General features: G+C 39.5%; 1 protein-coding gene across 2 annotated transcripts in view; it reads right to left on the bottom strand.

Moving 5' to 3' along the window:
* Nucleotides 1-12625, bottom strand: part of LOC126175868 (TOM1-like protein 2) — a 122870-nt gene extending 110245 nt beyond the window's left edge. Inside the window, exon 1 of one of the 2 annotated variants that reach the window (XM_049922885.1) lies at nt 12064-12625. In XM_049922885.1, coding sequence (XP_049778842.1) covers nt 12064-12115 — 52 coding nt within the window. In that variant the 5' untranslated portion in view covers nt 12116-12625. The remainder of the gene's footprint in view (nt 1-12063) is intronic. The other variant, XM_049922884.1, reaches the window with a different exon arrangement.
* Between the last annotated feature and the right edge of the window lie 2459 nt (nt 12626-15084).

Genomic DNA, 15084 nt, shown 5'->3' on the forward strand with positions numbered 1-15084 from the left:
TCTCTCCTGGTATTTTTTCCTTGCTTCCTCTGATTCTAAAGCTGTGATGTTATATTTCTGTGTCTTGAGCTGGGTTTCTTTCACTGTGTTAGATATTTTTGCCCTCACCCATGCCCAAACTAGGAAGTGATACGTATCTATATTTGGACCTCTTAAACTCCTTTAATCCAATGAGACTGACTTGTGCATTGCATCAATTAATACATGATTGATCCATTTTGTTGCATATCTATCTGGTGCTGTCCATGTCCCCTTACGAATTTCCTTGTGTGGGAACAATATGGAGCCTACCATCATGTTGCTAGATGTTGCAAATGGTATTAAAATAGTTCCATTGTCATTACTTGTGGCATGCAAGTATATAGATGTGTTCTCTTCCCACCTGGGCATTTAGGTCTTGTATCATACACCAGGCATTCATCATATGCTCTTTCCAGAGATTCGCAGAAAGCTCCTTTCACCTCATACTCTTGATTCTTCAGTTGGTGCATGAACATTAATTATGGAGTAATTGAAGTATTTCCGTTTTATCCTAAAAATTGATAGACTTGGGTTTACTGCATTGAATCCTATTACAAAGTGCTTTAGTTGGTGATGCACCACAAATCCTGTCCCAAACTCAGGGTTCCTTTCGCTACAGTTATAAAATAAGTTTGCCTCTTTCACCCGATTAGAGACCAGCAGCTTCATGCAGGATTATATTTTCTAAAACAGATTCTTTTTGTTATTGCATTTGTTACTTGTATTCCAAGGATTCTGATGAGAGGGGTCCCTAGTATGTGGAAAGAAGTGAAATACATATATTTTATTCAAGTGCAATACAATGAAAAATGATTATTGCAGCTAATTTTGGTTATAAAATAACCTACAACATTTAGAAGCCTCGAAGATAATCTACAATGGTGTAATAAGAGTTATTCAATATACAATTATCTAATTCAGGGCTTAACAACTAGTAGGTTTTGAGCGCGAGTACTCGCGTCTGCTCAGGTACGTGCTCGTGAGCAGGTGCAAGGTCCCGAAGTAGGGAGAGAGGGGAGGGAGGGGAAATGCGCGCGCACGTTTGAATAGGGCCGCAACGTGCCTATTGAATTCGCGCCGACTGTGTAACGTTTAAAATACTACGATCAGCTCTAACAGTCACTTCGCTGGTTAAGAATCATGTCAAGTTGCTGTTGTGTAACCTCAACCATGCTTTCGCAGTTCAACCCCCATTGGGAGGAATTGTATCTGTTTACAGAAAAAGTTGGTGTTGCAAAATGTTTAGTATGTCACTAAATGCTGAATTCTTTTAGGAAATTTAATTTGCAGCGACATTATACGTCGTACCACGCGAAAGACTACGGAAGTGGAAAATGTGATGGACCAGATCGTGCACAGGAAGTTATTAAACTTAAAAGGAAGCTATTCGAAGAAGATCTGGACGACGAAGAAAAATCAATTGAGGCAGCTCTCAGAGTGAGTTACAAAATTGCTTTCCTTTTAGCAAAATCCCTGCGGCCCTTCGCTGATGGCGATTTAATAAAAGAATGTTTGGTAGTTGCAGAGGAACATTTGCGTCCATCTCAAATTGAACAGTTTCGGATTGTGCCATTATCTAACATGACCATTATGCGTCGCATACAGGACATGGCAGACGACTTCCAGAGCCAGCTTGCAAATATCTGTAAAGATTTTATGGCATATTCTCTAGTTCTGGACGAAAGTGTTGATATCACTGGAACAGCGCAGCTTGCCATATTTATTAGAGGTGTTAATAGAGATCTTCAGGTGAGGGAGGAGCTCCTCGGTGTAGTAGCCATGAAGAACACTACAACCGGAGGTGATATTTTAAGTAGTGTTGAAGAAAGTGATGAAAATATAGGATTGTGGTGGAATTCTTTAGTTTCAGTGTCTACAGACGGTGCACTAGCGATGACAGGGAAAAAAATCAGGTTTAGTTGCGCTGTTGAAGGAGAAAATGCAAAAACTGACCGTGCCGAATGAAATAAGGGGCGTTCACTGTGTGATCCACCAGGAAAACTTATGGGCAAAGAGTATCACTCTAAAAAATGTGATGACTGTTGTTGTTTGTACAACCAATTATATAAGGAAGCACGAGCTACAACACAGGCAATTTAAAAGCTTTCTTGAGGATGTAGAAAGCCAGTATGGTAGCCTGCCTTATTACAGCGAGGTCTGCTGGCTTAGTCGTGGCGAATTAGTAAATCGATTTTTTTGCCTATTAGATAAGATAAATACGTTGGAAATAAATACGTTGGAAATAAATAACATGTGTGTTCCTGAATTGAAAGAGCCTTCATGGAAATGTGATCTCGCGTTCTTAGCAGATTTAACTAGCCATCTGAATGCTTTGAACATTTCACTACAAGGTAATGATCTGCTAATTACTCATTTCATAGATCGAATACGAGCTTTTAAAATGAAATTGACACTTTGGGTGAGTCAGCTGGAAACAGGATATCTAGCTCATTTTCCTAAATTATCATGATGTTCACAAAGACTGTGAACGTTATTCACATAGTTTAGTTGCCCTTAAGGAAGAATTTGATCAACGCTTTCAAGATCTGACAGCACTAGACACTTAGACAGTGATTTTGATCTGTTCTCCTCTCCATATTCAGCTAATATTGAAGAGATTCGTCCTGAGCTGCAACTAGAAATTATTGACCTGCAGTGTGACAGAGAATACAGAGACAAATTTCAGAACAAGAAAAACATTTTGGATTCTACAGACACTTCCCTCAGGATAGATTTCCTCGTTTGCACAAACTGGCGGCTACAATAATATCAATGTTCGGTTCCACGTATGTGTGTGTTCTCTGCAATGAAATGTAACAAGACGCACCTGAGAAACGCAGTGTCTGATCGAAATTTAAACTGCACAATGCACAAGAACAATTACTCCGAACATAGACGGAATTGTAACGGGCAAAAAGTACAAGATAACCGAGAGTCCCACACTTCAGTGACACCTTTTATTGTGTAACAGTTCACAAAATAATACGAATGTAGAGGCATACACTAAGCTAATAAAATTATGAGGCACGTGTACATTCTCCTTTATTTGTTTCATTTGTCGCAGTAATAATTCGTGAGTGATATCCCTGCAGGTGGCCGCGGATTTACATTGACTGGCGGCAGCTTTTGTGTGCCCCTCGTGACTCTCCCCACACTCCGCTCTGGTCCGGTAGTGGGGGTAGCGTGCTCGCGCTGCTCCGTGCTCGCGCCTTGCTGCTCACAGCTTGCTCCGCGAGCACGTATGTTGTGAAGCCCTGATTTAATTCAATCTTAAACCACATTACATCACCCAAAAGATATTTAACACATTGTGGCACATCGCTGAACACATGTGTACCGCATATTGCCATTAACTTGTGCCTTATCCTCACCTAATATCATCCTGTTTTATATATGTGAAGATTACTTCTGTACTGTATCTGACATATCCTATTTTGTTGAGTCAAATTGTCAAAGGATGAATAAATATACAAATAAATAAATGAAACAAGTTATGGCCTCACTCTGATTTTCCTTATAGCCTACAGTTACACTGTTGCTAACCCGTAACCATCAACTACGTTGAAATTATTATTTAGTTGTTTGCATGGTTTATAACATCTTCCTCCGATACAATTTGAAGACAGAGCCCAGCTCAATTGGCAAAAATGGGAATAGTCTATTTCTGTATGCAATCATGAAGCTTCAATTATGATTTGCTTCATGGATATGGTAACATATTTTGCTATAAAAAGGAAGAGGAAGAAGAGTTGTCAAGGAGAAAAATTTTCAGTTTGTTTTCAAATTTTACTTTGCTATCTGACAGACATTTTGTGTCACTGGGTAAGTGATCACAAAAATTCTTTTCGCTTCTGGTACTGTAATTATCCACATCACTGTTCCTGCTGAAATGTAGTGGATTATTTAGAGCAAATTTCATGAGGGAATAAATATATTGTGAAGCAATAGTCAGAATGCCCAACTCCTTAAACAAATGTCTACAAGATGATTGTGGGTGACATCACATATTACTCTTACAACCTGTTGTTGAGCAATGTGACTGAACTAAGTTGTTTTAGGAGTTTCAAAATATGCTTTTTCCAGTTTTAATTCTCATCTATATGGACACCTAAGAATTTTGAAGTTTCCACTCTATTTACTACAGTACTTCCCCACCACTTGTTACACATATTATTGGTGTAGTATCCCTAGGTGTGCAGAACTGAATATGCTGTGCCTTTTTACCATTTCTTCTGTTTCTGTATGTCTGCTTGGACTTATTACAATACTAACATCATCTGCACAAGGAATCAATTCTGCTTGTTGTGTATTAGATGGAAGATCATTTACATATAAGAGGAACAATAGTGGGCCTAATGTTGAGTCTTGTTGAACCTCGTAATCTCCCCAGTCAGATGAATCTTGCCTGCTTACATTGGCTGAATGATTAACTCACTGCCATGAATCTCATTGTTGTGACTCACCGATCTTTCAAAGTGCTGCCGGACAGTTACATGTGTCCTCTACATGTGGCGCTGTCTGCCAGCCATGCAGCAGCAGCAGCAGCAGCAGCAGCACCTAAGCGGCCAGCCAGAAAGCGGCCGCTAGACTTGGACTCAGTTATGATTTGACTGTTAACGTGTACACACGTCTTACTCTGTTTACTTGATCGGTGACTTTCATGTATTGCGTCTTCCTTGAAATATATTTGCTCAACTTGACATTATAACAATTGGCGACGAGGATGGGATTTTTCTTTTCCATCGTTGACCCACATGCTTCCATTGCTACTTTAGAGCAACTATTGCAAGGTCTCATAGAACAGCAAACGCTTCTCACAAATGCGATTTGTGATTTCGTCGTAGCATCAAATGCAGGGCGTCTCTCATCATTCTCTCTACCTACTTTTCCTCCTTACAACGAGACGGCAGAAGACTGGTCTGATTACGAAAAACGTCTTCGACAGCACTTCTTGGCATTTCATGTTGCGGACAAACAAACACGTAAGTCTCTGTTCCTTTCATGGATTTCACCTCAAATGTATCGGTTGTTGTTGCAATTGGCTCCTTTGAAAGATCCTGCATCTTTGTCCTTTGCTGAAATGTGCTCACTTCTGTCCATCTATTTTCAAAAGCAAATGCATGTGGTAGCCTCTCGTGTTGCCTTTTATTGTTGTCAAAAACAACCGAATCAATCCTATCGCACTTGGGCTGCTGAAATTCACGGCCTCAGTAGAAAGTGTCAATTTGTTACTGAAGTTCACAAAGAATCCTATGCCGATTCCATGGCACGGGATGCTATTACCCGATCGGCACCCGACAAAGAAGTTGGGCAACGTGCCCTTCAGTTGGCAAACCTAACTCTAGATGAAGTCCTATCCATCACTCAGTCTTTTGAAATTACTCGTGCTGCTGGAGCGCAAATAAAGGCATGGGGCGACGTCGGGGAAATACAACCTCTGTGCGATGTTGACGGAGCGCGTGGGGTGTCTCTGCCGGCCGACGTGGCTGCAGTATGCTCCCAAGCGCAGCCGCGGCCTAACTGTAAACAAACCTCTAAGAAATTGCAGCAAAACCCACGGCAACTTCCTTCATGTCCGCGTGTTTTACGAAACATTCAAGAAAGGATTGTCCACAACGTTGAGCTGTGTGTCAGAAATGCAAAAAAAAAAAAACAGGATCATATGTCACCCGTTTGCAGATCCGACCGCATACATGATGTTCATGAACATGACGCTGATTCTGTTTTGTCTGTCAATTGTACTTCTTCCCTTTCAGGAAGTTATTCCTCACTGTCCAAATACTTGCTCAAGATGTTCGCATGCAGGTGGATATTGGTTCTGCTGTCACTATCATCAATTCTCAGACGTATCTTCAGTTGGGTTCTCCAATCCTGTCACCTGTCACTAGGCAGTTACGGACTTACAATAAACAGAAGATTTCTCTCTTGGGACAATTTGATGCTGAGGTATCTTACAAATCTGTCGTTCGCACTGTTCCCATATTTGTAGTCGACCATAGTAACGCGGAGAATCTTTTTGGTTTCGATGCCTTTCATGTTTTTGGGTTCTCCATAGATGACTCTGTCAATATCTTCACTTAAAACTTCTGGGCTGATAGGCCGTGGTCGAAGTATAAAACACTCTCCTGACGTTTCGTCTCTGACTGCGGGAGACATCCTCGGAGGTAAAGCTCCCGCAGTCGGAGACGAAACGTCAGGAGAGTGTTTTATACTTCGACCACGGCCTATCAGCCCGGAAGTTTTAAGTGAAGACAATACCGGCCGTGAAAGCTTACATTGTATGATCTGTCAATATCGTCTCTGATGCTATTCCTTATGCTCAACTGGATTCCTTGTCGACGACATTTTCGTCCCTTTCTTCTCCTGGGTTAGGCCGTGCAAACAACTTTGAAGCTCATATCATGCTAAAACCCACTGCTCGGCCTAAGTTTTTTCGGGCTCGGCCCATTCCTGTGGCCCTTCGTGATCAGGTCAAATGGGAGCTGGATCGGCTCACTGCTTCAAGGGTCTTGCTTCCTGTCACTTCCAGTGAGTGGTCCTCTCTTGTTGTTGCTAAGCCAAATGGTGATATTCGTCTCTGTGGCGATTTCAAAGCCACTGTAAATGCTCATTGCCTTATCGACACTTACCCTATGCCTCGACCTGGAGAATTGTTCACTAAACTTGCTGGAGGCCAGCATTTTTCTAAACTTGACCTGTCAGAAGCTTATCATCAACTTCCTCTCGAGCTGCTTCCCGGCAGTTTCTGGTCTGATCCAGACGGACAAGGGTGTTTCAGTGCGTCATTCGGACCAGCTTTGGTCTCACGTGTCGGCAACGCCTGTTTCGGATGCCGCTACACCACCTTCGGCTCTACCTGATGCTCGGGATACTGGAATCTCTCATTACTCACAACGCAGTCCTCTCACCATCATATCGGTGCCAGCACAAGAACTGATGCCACCATGAGACGTGCCCATGCAGGAACCAGACGACCATCATCTGTCGGAGCAACTCTACTCGCTTCCTTCTCCTACGGATGCGGACACATCGCCCATGTCTCCTGTTATAACAACCGGACTTGCCACAACGGGAAGATTGGTGCACGGGGCCCCAGCAGATTCGACCCCCACGTCTCCAGTCATCTTGACCCGTTATCATCGGGGACACTTCCATCCGTATGGGAAGGCTCCTCCTCGAGACTTTACGGCCAGTCAAACAACATCTATGGATGTTAGCAATCTATGGGCCACCTCCATCAAGACCTGTGCAAAATTTCAAAGGGGGGAAAAGTGTTGTGACTGGCCGATCTTTCAAAGTGCCGCCGTGCAGTTACGCGCGTCCTCTACATGCTGCGCTGTCTGCCAGCCATGCAGCAGCAGCGCCACCTAAGCGGCCAGCCAGCCAGCAGCCACTAGACTTGGACTCAGTTATGATTTGACTGTTATTAAAGTGTACACACGTCTTACTCTTTTTACTTGATCGGTGACTTTCATGTATTGTGTCTTCCTTGAAATATATTTGTTCAACTTGACATTATAACACTCATAGTGTGTGAAAACAAAAAGAATCGCCTTTATAAATGTCGCAGACTGGAGATAAGTTTTGGCCTTCGTCCAGTAAGTGAACTCGGTCCAGAAATCCATTCTGTTGTGTAATAGTAAACATGGATCAACAGAATGAGGTTCACTGTTGATCTAAATTGCAAAAATCTTACTTGGCAACACTCATAAAATTAGTTGTCAACACTATTATTGCACTTTGACCACAGGTATTAATCTTACCTCGCAGATAGGCATCATATATTATCAGTTACTGCAGCCAACAAAGTAAGCACGAGGAAAGATGCTGCTGTTGACATTAATTTATAGAAGATAGGAACCAATCGTGATGAAAAAGTTTGTGTTATGACAGTATAAAGAAAAGGACCAAAGAAGTTGAACTGCTTACACAGAGGTGGTAATTTTGCCAGGCCTACTGTTATGGAAAGTGGACAGAAGCTAATTGCATCCCTGAAGCCACAATTTATTCCTATTTCTGTTCATACAGTAATTATTCTAATCTCATCCTCATGATCCCATTGTGAGTCGCTCTTATGGGGTTGTACTATATGCTGAGAGTCATCATTTAAACCCGGTTCCCGAAACTTTGTTAAAAGACTTTCTCAGTATAGTTTATGTCTTATTTTCAAGAGTTTGCAACTTTAGTTCAGTATCTCTGTCATTCTCCCATGGATCAAATAAACCTGTGGCCATTCGTGCTGCCCTTCTCTGTATATGTTCAATATCCCCTGTGGTACACGTCCCACACACTTGAGCAATAGTTTACAACTAGTTGTCCAAGTTATCTGTAAGCAATCTCCTTTGTAGACAGATTGCAGTTCCCCAGTATACTACCAATAAACCAAAGTTTACACCTAGTTTACCCACAGTTGAGCAAATGAGATCATTCCATTTCATATCCCTAAAAATGGTTACATCCAGGTATTTGTATGAGTTGGCCAATTCCAACAATGACTCACTGATATTATAGTCATACAATAATACATTTTTCCGTTTAGTAAAGTGCAAAATTTTATATTTTTAAACATTTAAAGCAAGTTGCCAATCTTTGCACCACTTTGAAATCTTATCAAGATCCGACTGTTCAATATTCATGCAACTTCTTTCAGACTGTACTTCATCATAGACAACAACATCATCTGCAAAAAGTGTGAGGTTACTGTTAATATTGTCTGCGAGGTCATCAATATACAACATGAACAGCAAGGATCCCAACATACATCGCTGGGTCACAACCAAATTTACTTCTACATCAGACAGTGCCTCTCCATCCATGATAACATGCTGTTTTTCCCCTACCAAAAAGTCCTCAATCCAGACACAAATGTCACTTGGTTCCCCATATGATCATACTTTTGACAATAAACTTAGGTGTGGCACTGAGTCAAATGCATTTGGAAATCAAGAAATACTCCACATACCTGACTACCTTAACCAAAGCTTTCACTATGTCATGTGAGAAAAATGCAAGTTGAGAAATTTGTTAACATTGAGTATAGATTTAAGTGTCAGGAAGTTGTTTCTGAAAGTATTTGCATGGAGTGTAGCCATGTATGGAAGTGAAGCATGGACAATAAATAGTTTAGAGAAGAAGAGAATAGAAGCTTTCGAAATGTGGTGCTACAGAAGAATGCTGAAGATTAGATGGGTAGATCACATAACTAAAGAGGAGGTATTGAATAAAATTGGATAGAAGAGAAATTTGTGGCACAAGTTGACTAGAAGAAGGGATCGGTTGGTAGGATATGTTCTGAGGCATCAAGGGATCACCAATTTAGTATTGGAGGGCAGCGTGGAGGGTAAAAATCGCAGAGGGAGACCAAGAGATGAATACACTAAACAGATTCAGAAGGATGTAGGTTACGGTAGGTACTGGGAGATGAAGAACCTTGCACAGGATAGAGTAGCATGGAGAGCTGCATCAAACCAGTCTCTAGACTGAAGACCACAACAACAACGTGTTTCACTTGATCAATGTTTTGTGAATCCATGCTAACTGCCATTGAGGAGGTCATTCTCTTCAAGATACTTCATTATATTTGAACTCAAAATATGTTCTAAGATTCTAAAACAGATCAATATCAAGGATATTGGATGTTAGTTTTGTGGATCACTTTGACTACCCTTCTTGTAGACTGGGTGACCTATGCTTTTTTCCAGTAATTGAGCACCATTTTTTGTTCAAGGGATGTATCTAGATTATAGTTAGAACAGGCACTAGCTCGGTTGCAAATTTAATATAGTCTGACAGAGATTCCATAGGTCCGGAATCTTTGTTCAGTTTTAATGATCACAGCTGTTTCGCCATACTAATGACATTAATACATATTTCATTCCTCTTTTCAATGGTACAAGGATTAAATTGGGGCATTTATCCTGGGTTTTTCTTTGTAAAGGAGCATCTGAAAATGGAGTTAAGAATTTCAGCTTTTGCCTCACTACCCTCAATTTCAGTTTCTGTCTCATTCACTAGGGACTGAACACTACCTTTGGTGCCACAAAGCCTTTACATATGACAGAATTTCTTTGGGTTTTGTAAAATATCACTTGGCAATATTCTGCTACAGTAGTCACTGAATGCATCACACATCGCTCTCTTAACAGAAAAATGCATTTCATTCAGCATCTCTCTATGCTGTTCTTTCCACCTATTATGCAGCAATCTCTGTTTCTTTAGAAGTTTCTTTACAGTGACTGTAAGCGAGGATCCCTCCCATTACGGACTGTTCTACTGGGTACATATCTATCCAGTGCACGGTCAACTATTCTTTTAAATGTGAGCCACAGTTCCTTTACATGCTCCTGTCTGTACTGAAATCTTCGAGAAATGACACTACTGATTTTTTTTACCTAGCTTACTGAACATATATCTTTGTGCTTGTTTTAGTTGTGCTTTGTGCTTTGGTAATCATTGCTACCACAACTATGTCATGGTAACTGATCACAGTTTTGATGTGGACATACTCAAAGAGATCAGGTGTATTTGTTGCCATAAGATCAAATATATTCTCGTCGTGAATGGGGTTCCTAATTATATGTTCTAGGTAGTTTTCAGTGACGGATTTAGTAATGTTTCACATGATGTATTATAACACCTACCACTAACAAAACAAAAGTCACCACTGATGATTACAGTATGACTGGGGAACTTACTTACAAGTGAACCTCAATTTATCTAGGAGAATACTGTGAGTCAAACAGTCAAAATGCCTTGGATGGGTCACAGATAATACCAACAACCACTATTTTATTATTTAATGCTAGTAAAATTTGATGAGTGAACATGTAAATGGGATTCTCAGTAGAGCAACTCTTCTGAAACCCAAACTGTGGTATGCTGAGGAGATACTATTCTAGAACACACCACCTTTTCAAAGATTTTGGAAAATGGACAAATAACTGATGCAATAATCCGAAAATGTAAATGTATTTTCGTACTGAGCATGATATTCTACTTCCTATATAAATGATTATCAATAGAACACTGATTGAGGCTGCTGGATAAAGCATGGCAGTATTTATAGTTTGTATACTCTATTACATGTAAATGATGTGATAAATGTGTTCCCCAAAGTGTACTGCATGTATGCAAATTATTATTTACTTGTTCACAGAGCATGCATAAAGCCAACGCATTAGTTCACTGTAAAATGTTAATTTACATTTATTATATTAATTTGTAGAACTGTGTTGTGCGTATGCAGTATGGTATTCTGGCGATTCCTATACCACACGGCTGATAGATCCAAATGGACGATAATAAACTAAACTTAATGGTGCGGGCATGAGTCTACAGTTAACGTGACTATTGCAATGCGTTTCGTAACACGTAAATAATGGCGCTAAAATGCCACAATGTGACATGTCTCTCTCTAAACCTAGGGATGCGCAGTGCTGCTAGAGTCAAGATGCAAAACTAATGTAAACAAGGGACAGTTGAACGAACAGTCTAGTGCTTAAAAAGAGGTGCTAATGACACTGCGAACCGGTTAACTTCTAATTACATAACATACTTTTGAAAAAAAATGGGCTCCAATGCTGAAATCTGGGATGATAGATACTATAGATACTTTATTTTAACCTTCGGGGAGAGATGACAACAAGTTAACAATGTGGAAAACCTATTTCCTTATATTTTATTAATTTCATCGCAGTTATTTTGCTATGAATGACGTCGTAATGTCAGTTGTCAAACCATAAGTAGTGTGAATACTTCACTGGAGTACGACGCCGAAAAATCTATCTAGAAGCTCAAGATACAAGCTTGCAAATAATGTAATTCTATAGCTGCGTCCGTGTCACAGGAAATAAACTTAAATATCTACAGAACATAAAGCTAAAGCAAGCAGATCGATTGTCATTTGTCATTCTAAGCGAGCTGAATATTGCTTATGAATTCTGCGCAAATGTGTCACCTTATCTCTGTTCTTTGACGGTGACGATTGTACACTTCTTACATAAAAACACGACATTATTAAATGTAGAGTACAAGTGAAATTACCTATTCTCTGCCCCACAGGCGTAGCAAACGGATTACCTCCGAAGAACGACATGTTTCACTGACAAATGAATCATGTGACGTAGCTCACGCCCTCACAGCAAAAGTCAATGGGAGAGAAACGTCACTGTGTGTACGTTGAAGTAACCTCAAAATGGAGTGTGTTGCGATGAGACTATGAAATAGTGTTTGTGTATGGTAACATCCCTATTTTCGTACTATGTGTGATTTCATAAAGAAGCGGTGCAGAACAACTGTTCTATGTTGTTTCGACTACACACCATGGTTTATGTGCCGAAAATTTTTATATTTTCGTCATGCAGTGCACACTGTTCACCAACCAAATAAAATTCTTGAGGACAATAAACACTTCTCAAGTTGCTAGAATGTAATGAAGTTCCATATTTTTGAGTGCAGAGTAATTTGGTTAAGCTGGGAAGGAGAAAGGAATGAGAGACAGAGCAACGTGATCATGATAGTTCTCGGTAAACAACGTAAATGTTTGTTTAGTTTGAAAGTCATAAATATGAAGAAAATTTTATATTTATTAAAACTGTGGTCTTCTATTAGAGAAAAAAATTTCTATTGGAATACTCGCTAATGATGCACGTGAAATATCCCTTTTGATGTGCGCATAGAGCAAGCTGGGTGCACGAGGATGTGACTAGTTTACCGTATGTTCAATACTTGCGCGTTATATTTATTTTCGTGACGTTTGTTGGTACTATGAAATCATTTGGATAATATTTCACCTAAATTAGCTAAGTCGTTAATATATAAATATATATAAATAAATGAGAGAATGATTGAATTTCAGATACCAGATATGTTGAACATCACAAAGGAACGACAAATATTTGTTCATTGCTCTTCATGAAATTATCAACAGTTTTGCGGAATCACTGCAGCTGAATTTCAGTACGATTCCGCCAACAAAGCATTGGTTAATTTTCTTTCTCATTTTCATCTGAGAAAGTGCTCCATTTCCAACGACTTGTTGTCAGCAAATGTGAGTACTTTAAAAAGTAGGGGCCCTTTATCCCTTCTGTTTTAATAACATCTGTACTACTAGCAGTTGAGGACAATGAATTTAATGTCAGTTTATTACTATGAAGGAACATCTACAGCAATGTTACAATTACATTAGAGATCAAAAAAATCATATTTCAACATGTAATTAGGCAGTGTTACACTGTTTTACTAAACATATTTTCTGCTGCTAGAGGTGCCATAATTAAAGAATATATATACAAAAGGATCTTCTGTGAACATCTTTTGGTTTGTGGATGACACTGTTCTACCTTCTCTGACAACAGAATGTCAACAAACCATGTATAAATTCCATTAAAAAAAAAATTAAGACTGTTGTTGAAATATATAACCCATGTGGGAGAATGAAGTCAGTGGAAGTACCCACATGACTATGTATTTGGAGCAGGAGTGGTAAAAGGATGAGTCAGCAATTTTGAGAATTGGATGAACAACTGAATATCTACACCCCCATTTATGCTCTGCAAACACACAATGAAGTGTGTTCTCTTCATACCACTTATTAGGTTTTCTTCCTATTCCACTATCACATGGAGCATGGGAAGAATGGCAGCTTAAACATTCTGCATGCATTTATATTAATCTAATCTTGTCTTTGCAGTTCCTACAGAAATTATATTTAGTGTTGCAGTATATTCGTCACTTAAATCTTGTTATGGAAACATTGTAAGTATGCTTTCTTAGGATAGATTGCATCTTATTTCAAAGCATCTGCCATTTTAAGTGTTTCATTATCTCTGTGAGGCTTTTCCACAAGTCAAACAAAGCTGTAATCATTCATGCTGCCCTTCTTTGTATATGTTCCATATCTTATCTTGCTCTATTTGTTAGAGGATGCACACACTTGAGTAACACCCTGCAATTGGTCACACAAGTGTTTTGTAAGCAATTCCTTATCTAGACTGACTAAATCTCAGAAGGCTATCCTACCAATGAACTGAAGCTTGCCACCTCCTTTACTGTTGCCTAAGCCTATGTGATGATTTCATTTTGTATCCTCAGAATCTGTTATTACTGTAGCCTAAGCCTATGTGATGATTTCATTTTGTATCCTCAGAATCTGTTATATCCAAGTATTTGAGTTAACTGACTTCATTGTGGCTAATCGATAGTGATATCATAATCATAGGATACCAAGTTTATGCATTTGGTGAAGTCCAGTATTACATTTCTAAACTGTGAAAGTAAGCCGGTAATCTTTGCACCACTTTGAAATCTTTATTAAGATATGGCTGAATATCTTTGCAGCTTTTTTCAGGTGGTACTTTGTTATACTGTAGATAACTGCATTGTTTGTAAAAATCCTAAAATTAGCCTACTGCTACTTGGAGCATGGGTGAAGTTACTTTTATATTTATGAGTGACCTCCTGTCAAAGGTAACTTTGCATTCTCCCTGCCAAGAAATCCTCACTACAGCCACAAATTGTTTGACACCTCATATGATCATACTCTCATTTATGAGCTTTACTGACGTAAGTCAAATGGTTTTAGGAACTCAGGAAATACTGTGTCCACCTGATTACCTTGATCCGTATCTTTCAGGATGTCGTGAGAAAAGAACATGTTCGGTTTTGCATGATTGATGGTTTTGGCTCCTTGCTGGTCGACATGGGCAAGGACATCAGTCCAAAATGTGTTCTGATATACTACAACAGATGGATGTCAGTACACTAGATATTAGTTTCATGGATCATGTCTGCTACCCTTTTTATAGACTTCTGTGATGTGCTTTCTTTGCATTATGGAATGCAATTTTTTGTTTCAGGTACCTGTGGTTGATAACTGCAAATTCTGTTTAGATTTGGATAGGGATTTCATCAAGCTTTTCATTCAATTGTAGTGATTTCAGCTGTTTCTCAACACCACTGACATTAAAATCTACATCATAGGGTTTTTTAATTATTATTTTTATTTATTTTTAATTCATGGCTCCACACCTCAGTATCTTTCTTTGCAAACGTACATTTTAGAAA

This window comes from Schistocerca cancellata, chromosome 3 (genome assembly GCF_023864275.1).
Source record: "Schistocerca cancellata isolate TAMUIC-IGC-003103 chromosome 3, iqSchCanc2.1, whole genome shotgun sequence".
Taxonomy (NCBI): Eukaryota; Metazoa; Arthropoda; class Insecta; order Orthoptera; family Acrididae; genus Schistocerca; species Schistocerca cancellata.